Genomic DNA, 14,321 nt, shown 5'->3' on the forward strand with positions numbered 1-14,321 from the left:
GAATGTGGGGTCTGCGCGGACACCGGGAGCCTGAGAGGCGCCCGCGCAGTAGACAGGCAGCATCTCCCCGCGGGGGCACCTCGGGGGACCCCCTCCCCCGTGGCTGGAAGCCTGTGCTGGGAGAGGACAGGTTTTCCGGTCCACACGTGACCCGGACACCGCGGGACAAACACGGGCGAGGGGGCCCAGGCCCGGGCGGGGTGGACAGGGTCACCCCGGTGCTGGCCTGGTCGGGCGCTGCGGGCCCCGTGTGGTCAGCGCGCACAGGGGCTCCGCGCGTCCTGGCCCGGAGGCCTCGACAGCCCAGCGCGCCTGGCCGAACCCGGCCCGCCCGGAGGACCCGGTACCGTCCATCCGAACTCCACCCACGAGCCCGACCCGAGGCCGGCCGACCCAACACATCAGCATATGGACCCAGCCAGCCCGTCTGAACCCAGTACCTTCCGAACCCGGCCCCCCGATTGGACCAAACCCGGCCCCCCGATCGGACCTGGTACTGTCCCTCCAAACCCCGCCCACCCAATACCCCGGTCGGACCTGCTACCGCCGGTCCAAACCCGGTACCGTCCGAACCCGGCCCGCCCATCTGACGCGGGACCGTCGGTCCGAAGCCGGTACCACCTAAACCCGGCCCGCCCGTCTGAACCCGGTACCCGCCTCTGCATCCGGCACGGTCCGCGCCCGGCGCGGCGGTCGGACCCTACCGCCCGCCGGGACCAGCCCCGCCCGGCGCGCGCGCAGCAGCAGCACCTCGCGGAGGCCGGCGGCGCGGGCGGGCGGGGCGGCGCGGGCGGGGGCGCGCACGGCGGGCGGGGCGGCGCGGGGCGGGCGCTCGGGGCGCACTCACACCGGCCGGCGGCGGACGCGGGGCCGGCGGACGCGGCCAAGCAGCCCGCGGAGCCGAGAGCCGAGGCGGCCGGGCCGGGGCGCGCGGGGGGCGCAGGGCGCGCGGAGCCGGGAGCGCGGGGCGCCGGCCGGTGGGACCGAGGCGGACAGGCGGCGAGCCGGGCCCGCCGACCCCGGCGCGCGGCCCCTCGGCCGAGCCGACCCCTCGGCCGGAGGATGTCGGCGGGCGGCCGCGACGAGGAGCGGCGGAAGCTGGCCGACATCATCCAGCACTGGAACGCCAACCGACTGGACCTGTTCGAGATCAGCCAGCCCACCGAGGTGCGGGCCGCGGGCGCGGGCGGGGCGCGCTCACCTGCGCGGGGCGGGGGGCGCCCGGACCGGGGGGCGCGGGGCGGGGGCGGGGGGGCGCGGCGGGGACGCGGTTGGCGGGGCCCCCGCCCGGAGGACCTTTGTCCCCGGGGCGCGCGGGCGTGTGGCCGGCCGCGGGGCTCGGCGCCGGGCTCGGAGGCCCGGCGCGCACAGCGAATGTCGGGGAAGTTGTTCCGACCGTGCGGCCCCGCTGATAACGCGGCCCGGAATTGAACTCCGCGGAGAGGCGGTCCCTCCCATTCGCTGCCGGCGCTCAGGTGGACGGGCGGGCGCCCCTCCCCGCGCCGGCCGTGCGCGCGGCCGCGGGCCCGGGGGGGAGGGGAGGGGGCTGGGCGGGGGAGGGGCGGGGGGAGGGGGAGGGCGAGGGTCGGGAGGGGGAGGGTGTCGAGAGGGGGAGGGGAGGGGGGTTGGGGAGATCGGGTGGGTGGGGGGGCTTTGGGGAGGGGCGAGGGGCGCAGGGCGGGGCGCGCACGGTGGCTCCGGGCCTGGCTGGGGGTAGCCCGCCCTGGGTGTGCTCCTGGAAAAGGAGGAAATCTCGCTTGCCTTTGGCCTGGGACAATGGTAGTTGTTTGTGGCAGAGAGGCTGAAAGAATTCCCAGCAGTTTTCTGTTTTTTAAATAGGTCTCCTCCCAGTGCGTTGGTCTGGGAGAGGTGTGGGAGGGCCGTGGAGGGGAGGGCTCAGGGAGGGACCCTGAGAGCCCATCCTCCAGCCGCGGGAGAGACACCTTACCCGGGACTCGTGTCCTCCTAGGGAATGGTTTTACTAGCATCTATTTCTGATTTGTCCCAGTAGGTAATTACAAGTTAATACTGTTTACTGAAATGCCGTCTTTGGGGCCCCAATCCTGTTGGATGAATTTGAGCATTCTCATGAAATTGAATGCCTTATTATTAAACCCCAGTTCATAGTTTTGAGCAAACTTGACTTTTAGCGTCTCAGCGTCTTAATTTTGCCCATGATGGGGGAGGGGGGGAGATCCATTTCTTCCGTCTGCACTGGCAGAGACATTCGTTTTAATACGTAGTTGAATGCCAATATGAATTATTAGGTTCAGGTTGCCAATTGATAAGTTACTCCTGGTTCACAACTCACCTTCTCTAATGATTTTATGAGTTAGGTGCTAGTAAACAAATGAATAATGCGTAGTTGTGTTCATTCATAGGTTTATTAGCAGGTCTTTGAAAAGAGACGTGCAGTCATTTACCTTCAGGATTATGTTGTCTTTCAGAATAATGAGTTCATTTTTCTTTTTTCTGGTTTAAAAAATTCAGATGTAAAATATTTTGGTACATAGTTTTGTTTTTCTGTTTGAATGGACCTATTTATAATTTTTTTTTTTTTTCAGAAATTTCCCAACTCTGGTTGAGAAAAGGAATCTTTTTTCACTTTAGTGATAGATAATTCAGTTTACTCTTTGGGATTCTGAATGCACTGGCATTTTAAAAAATCCTGAATCAGAAACACAGTTGATTTTATTAAATTCTGTTTTTAAGCACTCGGTTGAGACTTCTGTCCTTTCTGAGATACACTGTCTGAGTAGTTTTTAAAGTAAAACTGGCCTGTCATTCAGAGAACTATGTTTTTTCTGGTTATTCTGCGGGTGAAAAGTTGCTATGCAGATGTTGAAGCAAAGCAAAAGTTGAAGGACATTTCAGGCAAATGATTATATATTTCATTTAGAAATGGCAGCCCACTCCAATGTTCTTGCCTGGAGAGTCCCATGTAAAGAGGAGCCTGGTGGGCTACAGTCCACGGGGTTGCAGGAGTGTCAGGCATGACTTAGCAACAAGACACAACAGCCTCCCCGCTTACACCTGAACACGTCTAGAATGGTCCTCCAAGATTATATTAGAAAGTGTTTCTTGATGAAATAAGTTGGCTTTTTACAATATCCGTGTTGTCTTCTCCGCTCTTGCATTATGTCTGGTACTTGGTTTACACTTGTATTCTTTGTTTTCTGGAGAGCCTTTGCCTGCTGTGTGTCTGTTTATTCTGGCCTTTGGAAGTTTAAGCTTCACATTTAGCATGTGTTTTTCATTATCATGAAGGTAAACTAAAGTTAATAATTCCCTAAATCAATATTTTAAAGCCAGTGGATTTGAGTTGCTTTATCTAAACTTTTTTGTCTGAACTTTTTTTAATATCTGGGAAACAATGAATTTTTCACTCTATTTCTCCATCACAAATAATTTTCCTTATAAGAATGTAACATCATACTGGCCTTTATTATAGTCAGTAAATGTCGAGCAACTGTACTTCAGAATTTGATTTGTAAAGATAAGTTGTAAGGCACGTATTTATATATTTGGAGAATCTTTTTTATGTACATATACAAGAGTGTAGTTGTTGGTTTGTTTTCTTTTGGCGGCTTTTTTGGAGGGGTTACAGTGATCACAGTGAGTGAAGTGAAGTCATTCTTTTCGATCCCATGGACTGTAGCCTACCAGGCTCCTCTGTCCATGGGATTTTCCAGGCAAAAGTACTGGAGTGGGCTGCCATTTCCTTCTTCAGAGGATGTTCCCGACCCAGGGATCAAACCCTGGTCTCCCGCATTGTAGGCAGACTCTTTCTGGTCTGAGCCACCAGAGAAGCCTCTTACCAAATTACAGAACTATTGACCGTCTGTGGTTGGTGGTTTCAGGCAGCATTGCTAACTTCTGATCTGGGGTGTTTATGTTTAAGGAGATGATAAGCTTGGCTCTTTGGATTACTCTCTCTTTAAAGAAAATTAGAATATGTTCTAACTTCAGCTTCGTTAAGTTTGCTTCGTATTCACCTTTGTATGCAGAAGGGCTTCCAAAGAAGAAACAGACTATATTTTATCATTGTGTGTTTTTCATCCCTGATTATATTTAAAATGAAAGTTGGTGATCTAAACTTAGAGTCAGTGCTTTATCACCAAGAAATTGATATTAAGCTGAATTAATATCTTGATTACCATGGAGAGCTATAGTGCTTGATAATGCTTATAAGAGCTTCTTAGTCCCGCCTGTCCTTGTCTTACTTTTAATGTTAAGCCTTCACTTCTTTTAGGGGTTTCTGATAATTTATCATAGCAGTTCTTGTTGCTAATCTCTGTACTTCCTCAGAAGAAGGCTTCTCTGGTTACCCAGAAGTCTGCATGCTGTTGGGTGTTCCGTTGTTTAGCTCATTTTGTCATTGTAGCCACTGGTTTTGTCTGAATCATTCTCTGATTGCATGAAGGCGAGAGCTTCGCATTTTATTGTTTGAAATGTCAATGGCACGTCTGTCACATGGTGCGTGCTCAGTGAATACTTTGTGAAAAGAATGCTGAATGTGGTTTCCTTTTTGTGTACCTTTATTCTTGACTACACAGGGAAGTGAACTTTTTAAAAGCTTAGTGAAATTGTCTGTTAGACGGTTAAATATTTGTCGTTTCGTGTCTTATTCTTCTGCATAAACTGTACACCTGAGTGCAAAGCCTGTGCTGCGTAGTTGGCTGACCACTTCACTTTTGGGAGATACGTATTACTTAGTGAATTCATTGCCTTTTTTTTGGCATCGATGGGAAAAAGGTTAACCTAGAATTTTTGTGGACACCCCTCTGTTCTTTACTGAAGGTGGATATGTTATACTTTGGTACTCTGATTAGTCTGGAGAAGTAACGTGGTGCTTCATACGACCCAGACCACCCAGGGGTGCGTGTGAAAAACAACTCGTAGTTTGTCAGCAGAGGTGGAGGAGGAAGTCTTCAGATGAGGTCGTAGTAATTGCGTAATTTGGAGCTTGAACTGGGCTTCCCTGGTGGCTCAGATGGTAAAGAATCCACCTGCCATGTGGGAGACCTGGGTTTGATCCCTGGGTCCGGAACATCCTCTGGAGGAGGGCATGGCAACCCACTTCAGTATTCTTTCCTGGAGAATCCCATGGACAGAGGAACCTGGCGGGCCACAGTCCATGGGGTCGCTAAGAGTCGGACATGACTGAGCAAATAAGCACAGAGTTTAATCTATACTTTGGACTAATGCTTAGGTTGTAACTATGCTTTATCATACAACTTAACTATATTTGAGACTATTTTGGAAACAGCAGTTGTGTTATTAAACCTTGGTACTTCGGAAGATCTGGTGACTAGTGTGTGATGAGATAGGCAGCTGCCACTGATGTGTTTTTAGTATTTATAGGCATCTCTATTCCTTAAAAAAAATTTTTTTTTCTTCTGTAGTAATTGGTTGTGGTTTGTGTTTGTGGGTGTGAGGTCAGGGCACCGCTGTCTCCTTACCTTGACTTGAAGCTGCATCTCGACCAGCTTCACTTTGCTGTGTTCCTGCCAACGAAGCAGTACTTTTTCCTTTATGTGGTTTATGGACTTAATGGAATGTAAATGTTGTAAATACAGGCATTTCTAGAATTGCCAGATTTTGATTGTGGTTAATAGTAGAATACAGAGCTCCAATACTTTGGCTACCTTGTGTGAAGAGCTGATTCACTGGAAAAGACCCTGATGCTAGGAAATATTGAGGGCAGGAGAAGGAGGGGGTGACAGAGGATGAGATGGTTGGATGGCATCACCAGCTCAGTGGCCATGAGTTTAAGCAAATTCTGGGAGACGGTGAAGCACAGGGAAGCCTGGCATGCTGCAGTCCTTGGAGTTGCAAAGAGACACCATTTAACAACCAAACAGCAGCAATAGTTGAATAGCAGAACTTTCATATTCGCGAAAAAATTTGATTCACAGAAAACCAGGATATGATACCAAGTTGGTGGGATGTTTAAGAGAAGAAGGCTTAGGGTTATGTCAATAGGGATTTAATTGAGTAATTGTGGTACATAAAGCATTATTATTAGTGGTTGGCTATTATTCTGGTGGCATAGATTAATCTGCTTATAAACAGTTTTGCCAGACTTGAACTTGATGTAATATCGGAAAACACTAGTAGATAACATAGCAGTTATTTTGGTAGAGGCTTGCTTTCCTCTATTATACATAAAATAGACGCGAACAGTACTCATGTAACATAAACTGAACTGACCTCTTCAGTGAAGACCTGTTTAGGTGGAGTCTGCCGGTCTTCGCTCCCGGTTTTTCTGTTGCTTTTGGTTCCCTGGCTGGTCTTGCTTCCGGTGCACTCAGTTACCGTGCTGATGCCCAGGACAGTGGCGGGAAGTTGCGTGACCTGCAGTCGTACGTTAGAGACTAAGCAGCGTGCCCGCAGCCCCCCACGCTGGGGGAGGACGCGTCACCCTTGAGTCTGTCTGAGCCCCCGACCGCGGTGCAAACAGCGGGGCCCGGGCTTCCACAGGGGCTCGGGTCTGCCCTAGCTCCCTGCAGCCCCCCAGCCCAGCCCGAGAGCTGCGTGGAGGGCCTGGCCCGCGACGCTCTGCTCATGCTCACTGTTGTCTGGTGGGTTTGCCGTATTCTGAGTCACGGCTTAATAGTTCTCTGTTGCTCCATTTCACACATGTTCTGTTAAAGGAAAGTCAGGCTCCCGCTCTCCACTAGTTTAAACCATTTGTTCCTTTAAAGAACATACTTTCTCTGTATCCTTGTCGGCTAATAGTGGTACTTCCCATGGCGACTTACTATTCTTTTTATTTCCTGAGTCTTGCAGGAGAGCCAGCACAATTTCTAACTTGTAATTTCTTCTTGTGCTGCTATTCTCAGCTTTTGGTGTGGAGGCTGGACGTTGCCAGTTTCGCCCTTCTGCTCTGAGTCTGGACGAGTTCTACGTGGTTGGTAGAGAAAATGGTTTGGGAGCAACAGCACAGGCAAATATTTAAAAGCCACTGTGTTCCTAAAAGCACGCGCCTCTCCACATACACACTTAGTTCTGGGCCTTGGGAAGAGGTCTCGCAGAGACATTATTTTTAGGTAGGTGTTGATATTATTTTCTGAATAAATTTCTGAGTGCTCCAGATTTACAGAAAAAAGCTTGTAAAATCTACCCTGGTTTTATATAAGTTTATAGTGTATCATTATTATACATGAGCTTCTTAATGAGTTCCTAGGTTATCTTACATTTTTCACTGTAATGTATTTTTGTGTTGGCAAATACTTGGGGGCATTATTGGCGTGATTATTTCTAAAAGACAAGGGTAATAAAAGTTAAGAGTCAGTTTTATGAAGATTTCTGCTTTGAGCCTAAGTGTTTCTGTTTCTGGTACTAATTCTCCGTTGGAAGATTGTTTTAAATCTTTTTCCTATTGTTCGGTTAACACCCATTTGTCTGTTTTGCACTTTGAATGGGTCTTGTACCCACGTGTGGTTTTGGGCCACGGAGCACTGACCGCTTGGAAAATACAGGTTCTCTGAGTTATGTGGATTTTCCCCACATGTTGATACATTTCTTTAAACCATATAAAAATAGCCCATTTGTTTATGTCAGCATTGACTAGAAAAATCTTAAGTGTTGGGAAGCCTCCCTCCTAGCTCAGTTGGTAAAGAATCTGCCTGCAATGCAGGAAACCCGGGTTCGAGCCCTGGGTCGGGAAGATCCCCTGGAGAAGGAAACGGCACCCCACTCCAGTGTTCTTGCCTGGAGAATCTCATGGACAGAGGAGCCTGTGGGCTACAGTCAATAGGGTCGCAAGAGTCGGACACGACTTGGTGGCTAAACCCGCACCACCAAGCACGGTGGTGGAGACCCGTTTTCGGACATCGGAGTCCCTGTCCAAGCTCAGGTGTGCTGGTCGCTGGCGGCCCTTGCAGGAAGGGGCTCGCTTCCCTGGTCTCTGAGGAGAGGCCGAGCCCCCGAGCCCGCGAAGCCGCGGTGCGCCCTCAGCTCTCCGAGGTGGACGTGGTTTTCCGTGAGAAACGTGCCTCGTTTGGTCGCTGCCCACGGGCTTTCCGGGACGTTCGCTGGGCTCTGACGAGCAGCCCTAGTCCTTCATGCGCGGTTTGCACTTCAGCAACTAGGGTGCCGGACCGAGGTGCTTGAGTCCACGTCCGGTAAGACTGATCGTCCCTCCAGCTCCACCAGAGGCAGTCCTGAGCGAGATGGGCCCTCTTTAGGCGTGACTGCCGCAGGGACGGGCGCCCCACTGTGGTCGGCGCGGTGAGCCCGCGGGTTGCCCCAGCCGCCCGCCTGCCGGCCGCCGCTGCGAGGCTCCAGCGCCTGCGGGCCCAGGAGCGCGTCTGACCTCACCGCGGACCTGAGAGGGGCCAGGGCCTCCTGCCTTGGTGTGAGCTCTGCCTGGAACACTTGGTGATTGCTTTTAAGAGCTTTGGTTTCAGCTCATTTTTGAAACATTCTAAGGCAGATATTAAAGTCTATGTTCTTGGTATTTTCGGACTAGGGCTATACAGTTAACAGATACATATCATTTAAAGTCGAACGTAATTCTCCTTATGATAGAAAGATAGGTTTTAACATACATTCATTTATTTTGCATATATTTACTTATTTTTATTTATAAATAATACCTATTTTCATTTGTTGTCGTTCAGTCGTGTCCGACTCTGTGCGACCCCATGGACTGCAGCACACCAGGCTTCCCTGTCCTTCACCATCTCCCAAAGCCTACTCAAACTCATGTCCATCGAGTCAGTGATGCCATCCAACCATCTCATCCTCTGTCATCCCCTTCTCCTCCCGCCTTCAATCTTTCCCAGCATCAGGGTCTTTTCCAGTGAGTTAATTCCTTGCATCAGGTGGCCAAATTATTAGAGTTTCAGCTTCAGCATCAGTCCTTCCAATGAATATTCAGGACTGATTTCTTTTAGGATGGACTGGTTGGATCTCCTTGCAGTCCAAGGGACTCTCGAGAGTCTTCTCCAACACCACACAGTTCAAAAGCATCAGTTCTTCACGGTCAGCCTTCTTTATGGTCCAACTCTCACATCCATACATGACTACTGGAAAAATAGAAAAATTTGAATTTGTGAGATGCAAGCATGTACATTTTTGCTGTTGAGAGATACTGGCTACAACCTAGCTGAAGGGTGACTGAAGTTTCATTGCTCTGATTCACTCGGGCTGTGGTGTGGCCCACTTCCTCCTGGTCAGTGTCTAGTTCTGAGCGTTGGAGTCTGATATTCCAGGTAACCTGGTTGGTAGCTGTGTTGCTGATGTGGGCTCTGTCTTCTGGCACTTGTCTGTGCTTCCAGGCCTCCCCTTCCAAGCTTGCGCTCTGCAGATGGCAGCGACCGACCCTGAGAGGGCTTTCTCCTGCTGGGTTTGGCTGTGCTCCCCCATAGCGTTACTGTCTCTCCGGAGAGAGACAGACTGCACAGATTAGTGTTTATATTCTAAGATCCACTGTGCACGACATGGGATTTTAATACTTATAAATAGTATGTGAGCATACTACTTTTAAAAATGCATATGGCGAAAACAAAATATGAGAATATTGAATTTATGTTAAAGATTACCAACACTTAAGATTAATTTATCTACTTAGTGGCAACTTTCTGCCGCAGATATGTTGTGCTGTTCTTTCATGGCGAGGTGTGAGTTCATTTGAAGCTTTGGTGACCATTTTCTTTTTATAGGTAGTATTACTAAATCGTTTTGATGGAGCACTGTTTTTAACCACAGAATGAGACATATTTATTAATAGACATGTTGTTTTAATTTGCCAGAGTAATACAATACAGATCTGAAACCTGAGTTGCTGAATTAGTGAATCTGTGAACGGCTCCTTTGTAGATGAGCTGGGCTTATCTTACTCAGGAGGGTCTTGCCCAGAGCACTGTGGACAGTGTCTTCACCATGGTTCATGTTGAGGACCTCAAGTATTTTGAAATATGTTTTTAATTCTGTTTTGGCAAAGGTGGCCTTGTAGACTTCATAGAATCATTCGTGTGTTTTTATGCCAAACTTGTTGATTTCAGTTTTTAAAAATCATTTTTTATAACTACCCTTATGGCAGAAAGTGAAGAGGAACTAAAAAGCCTCTTGATGAAAGTGAAAGTGGAGAGTAAAAAAGTTGGCTTAAAGCTCAACATTCAGAAAACGAAGATCATGGCATCCGGTCCCATCACTTCATGGGAAATAGATGGGGAAACAGTATCAGACTTTTTCTAGGCTCCAAAATCACTGCAGATGCTAACTGCAGCCATGAAATTAAAAGATGCTTACTCCTTGGAAGGAAAGTTATGACTAACCTAGATAGCATATTCAAAAGCAGAGACATTACTTTGCCAGCAAAGGTCCGTCTAGTCAAGGCTATGGTTTTTCCAGTGGTCATGTATGGATGTGAGATTTGGACTGTGAAGAAGGCTGAGCGCCAAAGAATTGCTGCTTTTGAACTGTGGTGTTGGAGAAGACTCTTGAGAGTCCCTTGGACTGCAAGGAGATCCAACCAGTCCATCCTAAAGGAGATCAGCCCTGGGATTTCTTTGGAAGGAATGATGCTAAAGCTGAAACTCCAGTACTTTGGCCACCTCATGCGAAGAGTTGATTCATTGGAAAAGACTCTGATGCTGGGAGGATTGGGGGAAGGAGAAGAAGGGGACGACAGAGGATGAGATGGCTGGATGGCATCACTGACTCGATGGACGTGAGTCTCAGTGAACTCCGGGAGTTGGTGATGGACAGGGAGGCCTGGCGTGCTGCGATTCATGGGGTCGCAAAGAGTCAGACATGACTGAGCGACTGATCTGATCTGATCTGATAACCTTCATTAAATTGTTATTTGGAAATGTCAAGAACAGTAAAATTAAGGCCAGTAAATCTGGAAAAGCACTAAAAAATTTTATGATGTTGTTTTATGGTTTATTTTTGAAGTATATTCTTGAAAATGTTATTAGACATGAAGGAGTTAACGCATTTGCTTTCTTTGTATTATGAAAATTGTGTGTTTCTTTTGAACATTTGGGAAATGCTTGAAGTATACATACTTGGTTATTAATTACTTACACTTTTAACCCAGTGCTGGATCATTTGTTATTGATCATGTTATTAAGTTTACAGTTTTTGTCGGGAATCCAGCTTTTAAAAGCCTTGTAGGTTGCTGTGATGACAGGTGTGAGAGGTAGCGTTCTGTGGGTGTGTAGTGTCTGTGCGCTTGACATTCGTGTGAGTGCATTGCCTGTATCACCTCCCTTAGTTTTCAGAGCAGTCCTGTAGGTGGGGGACAGCTGGTAAGCTGGGGGCAGTGATCTGCCCAGGTTGCATGGTTCTGGAACAGAGTGTTCCTGTAACTCAGCACTGCGGACTCTGAAGGTGTAGGATCACTGCAACAAAAACAGTGCCTGCAGGTTTTTTAGAAAAATAATTTATAAGTAGAACAACTTAGGGCATAATTTTAAGGAATAACCAGAGGTATGATACAATGAAACGTTACATGTATATGTATATATATCTTCTATTAGGTAGGTACAAAAGTAATTGCGATTTTGGACTGAATTTTAAATGATTATAACTAGCCTCAAATGCATCGTTATTAACCAAAATAGGAACCGTTACAGTCAACACATTTTTGCCAGCTTGTTTGTTCCTGCAGCATAAAAATCCGTGCTTTGGGGTTTGAGGAGCTCTCGGAAAGCATCTCCTGCCTCCTGCTGGTGGTGGAAGCGTTTTCCCTGCAGAACGTTGTTGAGATGCTTGAAGAAATGGCGGAGGTCAGATGAATATGGCAGATGGGGCAAAACTTGGTAGCCCAATTTGTTCAGCTTTTGAGGTGCTGATTGTGCAACCTGCGGTTGAGCGTGGCCACATGTGGAGGAGGACTGGGCCCTTTCTGTTGACCGGTGCTGCCTGCAGGCGTTGGCAGTTTTCGCTGCGTCTCATCGATTTGCTGAGCATACTTCTCAGATGTAGTGGTTTTGCCAGCGTTTAGAAAGCTGTAGTGGATCAGACCGGCAGCAGACCCCCAACAGTGACCATGAATTTTTTGGTACAAGTTTGGCTTTGGGAAGTGCTTTGGAGCTTCTTCTCAGTCTAGCCACTGAGCTGGTGATCGCCAGTTTTATAAAATCCACTTTTTGTCACATGTCACAATGCAGTCAAGAACCGGTTCATTGTTGTTGCAGAATAAAAGAAGACAGCACTTTAAAATGACAGGTTTTCAGAATTGAAAGAGATATGTGTACCCCAGTGTTCATCACAGCACTGTTTACAACAGCCAGGACATGGAAGCAACCTAGATGTCCATCGGCAGACAAATGGATAAGAAAGCTGTGGCACATATACACAATGGAGTATTACTCAGCCATTAAAAAGAATGCATTTGAATCAGTTCTAATGAGGTGGATGAAACTGGAGCCTCTTACACAGAGCGAAGTAAGCCAGAAAGAAAAACACCAATACATTATACTAATGCGTATGTATGGAATTTAGAAGGATGGTAATGATAACCCTACATGTGAGACAACAAAAGAGACACAGATGTATAGAACAGTCTTTTGGACTCTGTAGGTGAGGGCGAGGGTGGGATGATTTGAGAGAATAGCATTGAAACGTGTATATTACCATATGTGAAACAGATCGCCAGTCCAGTTCGATGCAGGGTGCTCGGGGCTGGTGCACTGGGATCACCCTGAGGGATGGGATGGGGAGGGAGCGGGGAGGGGGTCAGGATGGGAACACATGTTCACCCATGGCTGATTCATGTGAATGTATGGCAAAAACCATCACAGTATTGTAAAGGAATTCACCTCCAATTAAAATAAATAAAAATAAATAAATAAAATAACAGGTTTTTTTGGTCAGCTCCCGAGGCATCCACTCATCAAGCTTTTTCACTTCTCCAGTTTGCCTCAAATGCTGAACGGCTGTAGAGTGGTCGACACTGAGCTCTTCAGCAACTTCCCATGTAGTTGTAAGAGGATCAGCTTTGATGGTCGTTGTCAGTTAGCCGTTGTCGGCTTCCGATGGCCGGCCACTCTGCCCCTGTTTTCAAGGCCCTTGTCGCCTTTGCAGACCTTCTTGGACCCCCCACTGCGCTGCATGTTCGTTGGCAGTTCCTGCCCAAAAGTGTTGATGCTGCAAGTCGTCTCCATTGCTTTACAACCCATTCTGAACGCGAATAAAAAAATCGCTTGAATTTGATTTTTATCTAACATCATTTCTGTAGTCTAAAATAAATATAAAATAAACAGCAGGTAATAAGTCGTTGGCAAAAAGAACGTAAAGCAAGAGATGTGCGCTGAGATGTGTGGCAGCCGTATCTGACAATGTGTCCAGCGTCAGGAAGGTGGCCAGTGCCACTCCGCAGCTAGCTTTTGCACCAACCTGGAGATAAACGTGAGTGTATCGGTTGGAAGGCCTTGCTGTGCCTTGTCTTTAGATGGGTGAGGGTGCTGTGTGGTCAGCGTGGAGTGGCCGCCCGTCTTTTCTCGCTGTCTGCAGACCTGGACAGCTTGTGTCTTGCACGGTCACCAGCAGCTGGAGTGTGAAACGTGTCCGAGATGGAGCAGTCTCCTGTCCCCAGGGAGGCACAGGTGGCCCTCGCTCCCCGAGGCTGGGGTCCTGCCGCATGGAGACCCTGCTCCGGCCGCAGGGTTCGGCCTGGGTCCGGTGTCTCCTCACCTGGCCCCTTGCTTCCTGAAGGGCCTCCCGCCCCTGGGTCCGGGTGTGGCCCTGGCCCTTCCCTGGTCTGAGCCTGAAATGGAGTGACAAGCGAAACCTGTTTGCCCTGCTGACTCTGCCTTCCCAGGGTGCTGTTTACATATTAACTAGCAGTTTCCCCCAGGTGACACTGCGGTTTCAGCAGAGTTCTCTGGAGCTGTTCCCTGCTTGTTGCTGACGATTCTAACTAACATCTCCCGAGTAAATAGTTGCCCTTCCCAACATAGAAGGGAGGATTTCAGACCAAACGGCCGTTTCAGGGGGCCTCCCAGATCACGCTCTTCCTTCTCTGCTCAGGAGCCTGTTTCCTCCTCTTGAAGGAGACAGTAAAGCGTGGAGGAGCTTCCTCGGTGGGAGCTGAGTGTGCTTTTCTTTTACGAGTCAGGGACTGAATACTTGACTTGGGGAGCTGCACGTCTGCTGCCCGGGTTTGCGAGGCCAGCGGCCTCGGCGTGCTCCCTGAGCTGGTTTCCCGGGATGGCTGGACGCAGGGAACTTCAGGTTGGCACCCGCCCCGCTGTCTGTGTCTGCACCACTTTGAGATTGCGTTTGCCTCTAGAGTCTTGTGGCTCATATTGCAGTACAAAATGTAATTTAGTGTTAAGGTTATTAGTGTTTTTCACCAAGTG

The 14,321-nt window shown here is 48.9% G+C and overlaps 1 protein-coding gene across 21 annotated transcripts in view; it reads left to right on the forward strand.

The window, feature by feature from the left end:
- Positions 1-826: 826 nt before the first annotated feature.
- Positions 827-14,321, forward strand: part of AFDN (afadin, adherens junction formation factor) — a 112,884-nt gene continuing 99,389 nt past the window's right edge. For 17 of the 21 annotated variants that reach the window (XM_070377037.1, XM_070377040.1, XM_070377044.1 and 14 more), the window contains exon 1: positions 828-1,167. In XM_070377037.1, coding sequence (XP_070233138.1) covers positions 1,063-1,167 — 105 coding nt within the window. In that variant the 5' untranslated portion in view covers positions 828-1,062. Of the gene's footprint in view, positions 1,168-14,050; positions 14,194-14,321 lie in introns of those variants that run through there. The other 4 variants (XM_070377056.1, XM_070377051.1, XM_070377057.1 and 1 more) reach the window with 2 other exon arrangements.

The sequence above is a fragment of the Bos mutus genome, chromosome 9 (assembly GCF_027580195.1).
Source record: "Bos mutus isolate GX-2022 chromosome 9, NWIPB_WYAK_1.1, whole genome shotgun sequence".
Taxonomy (NCBI): Eukaryota; Metazoa; Chordata; class Mammalia; order Artiodactyla; family Bovidae; genus Bos; species Bos mutus.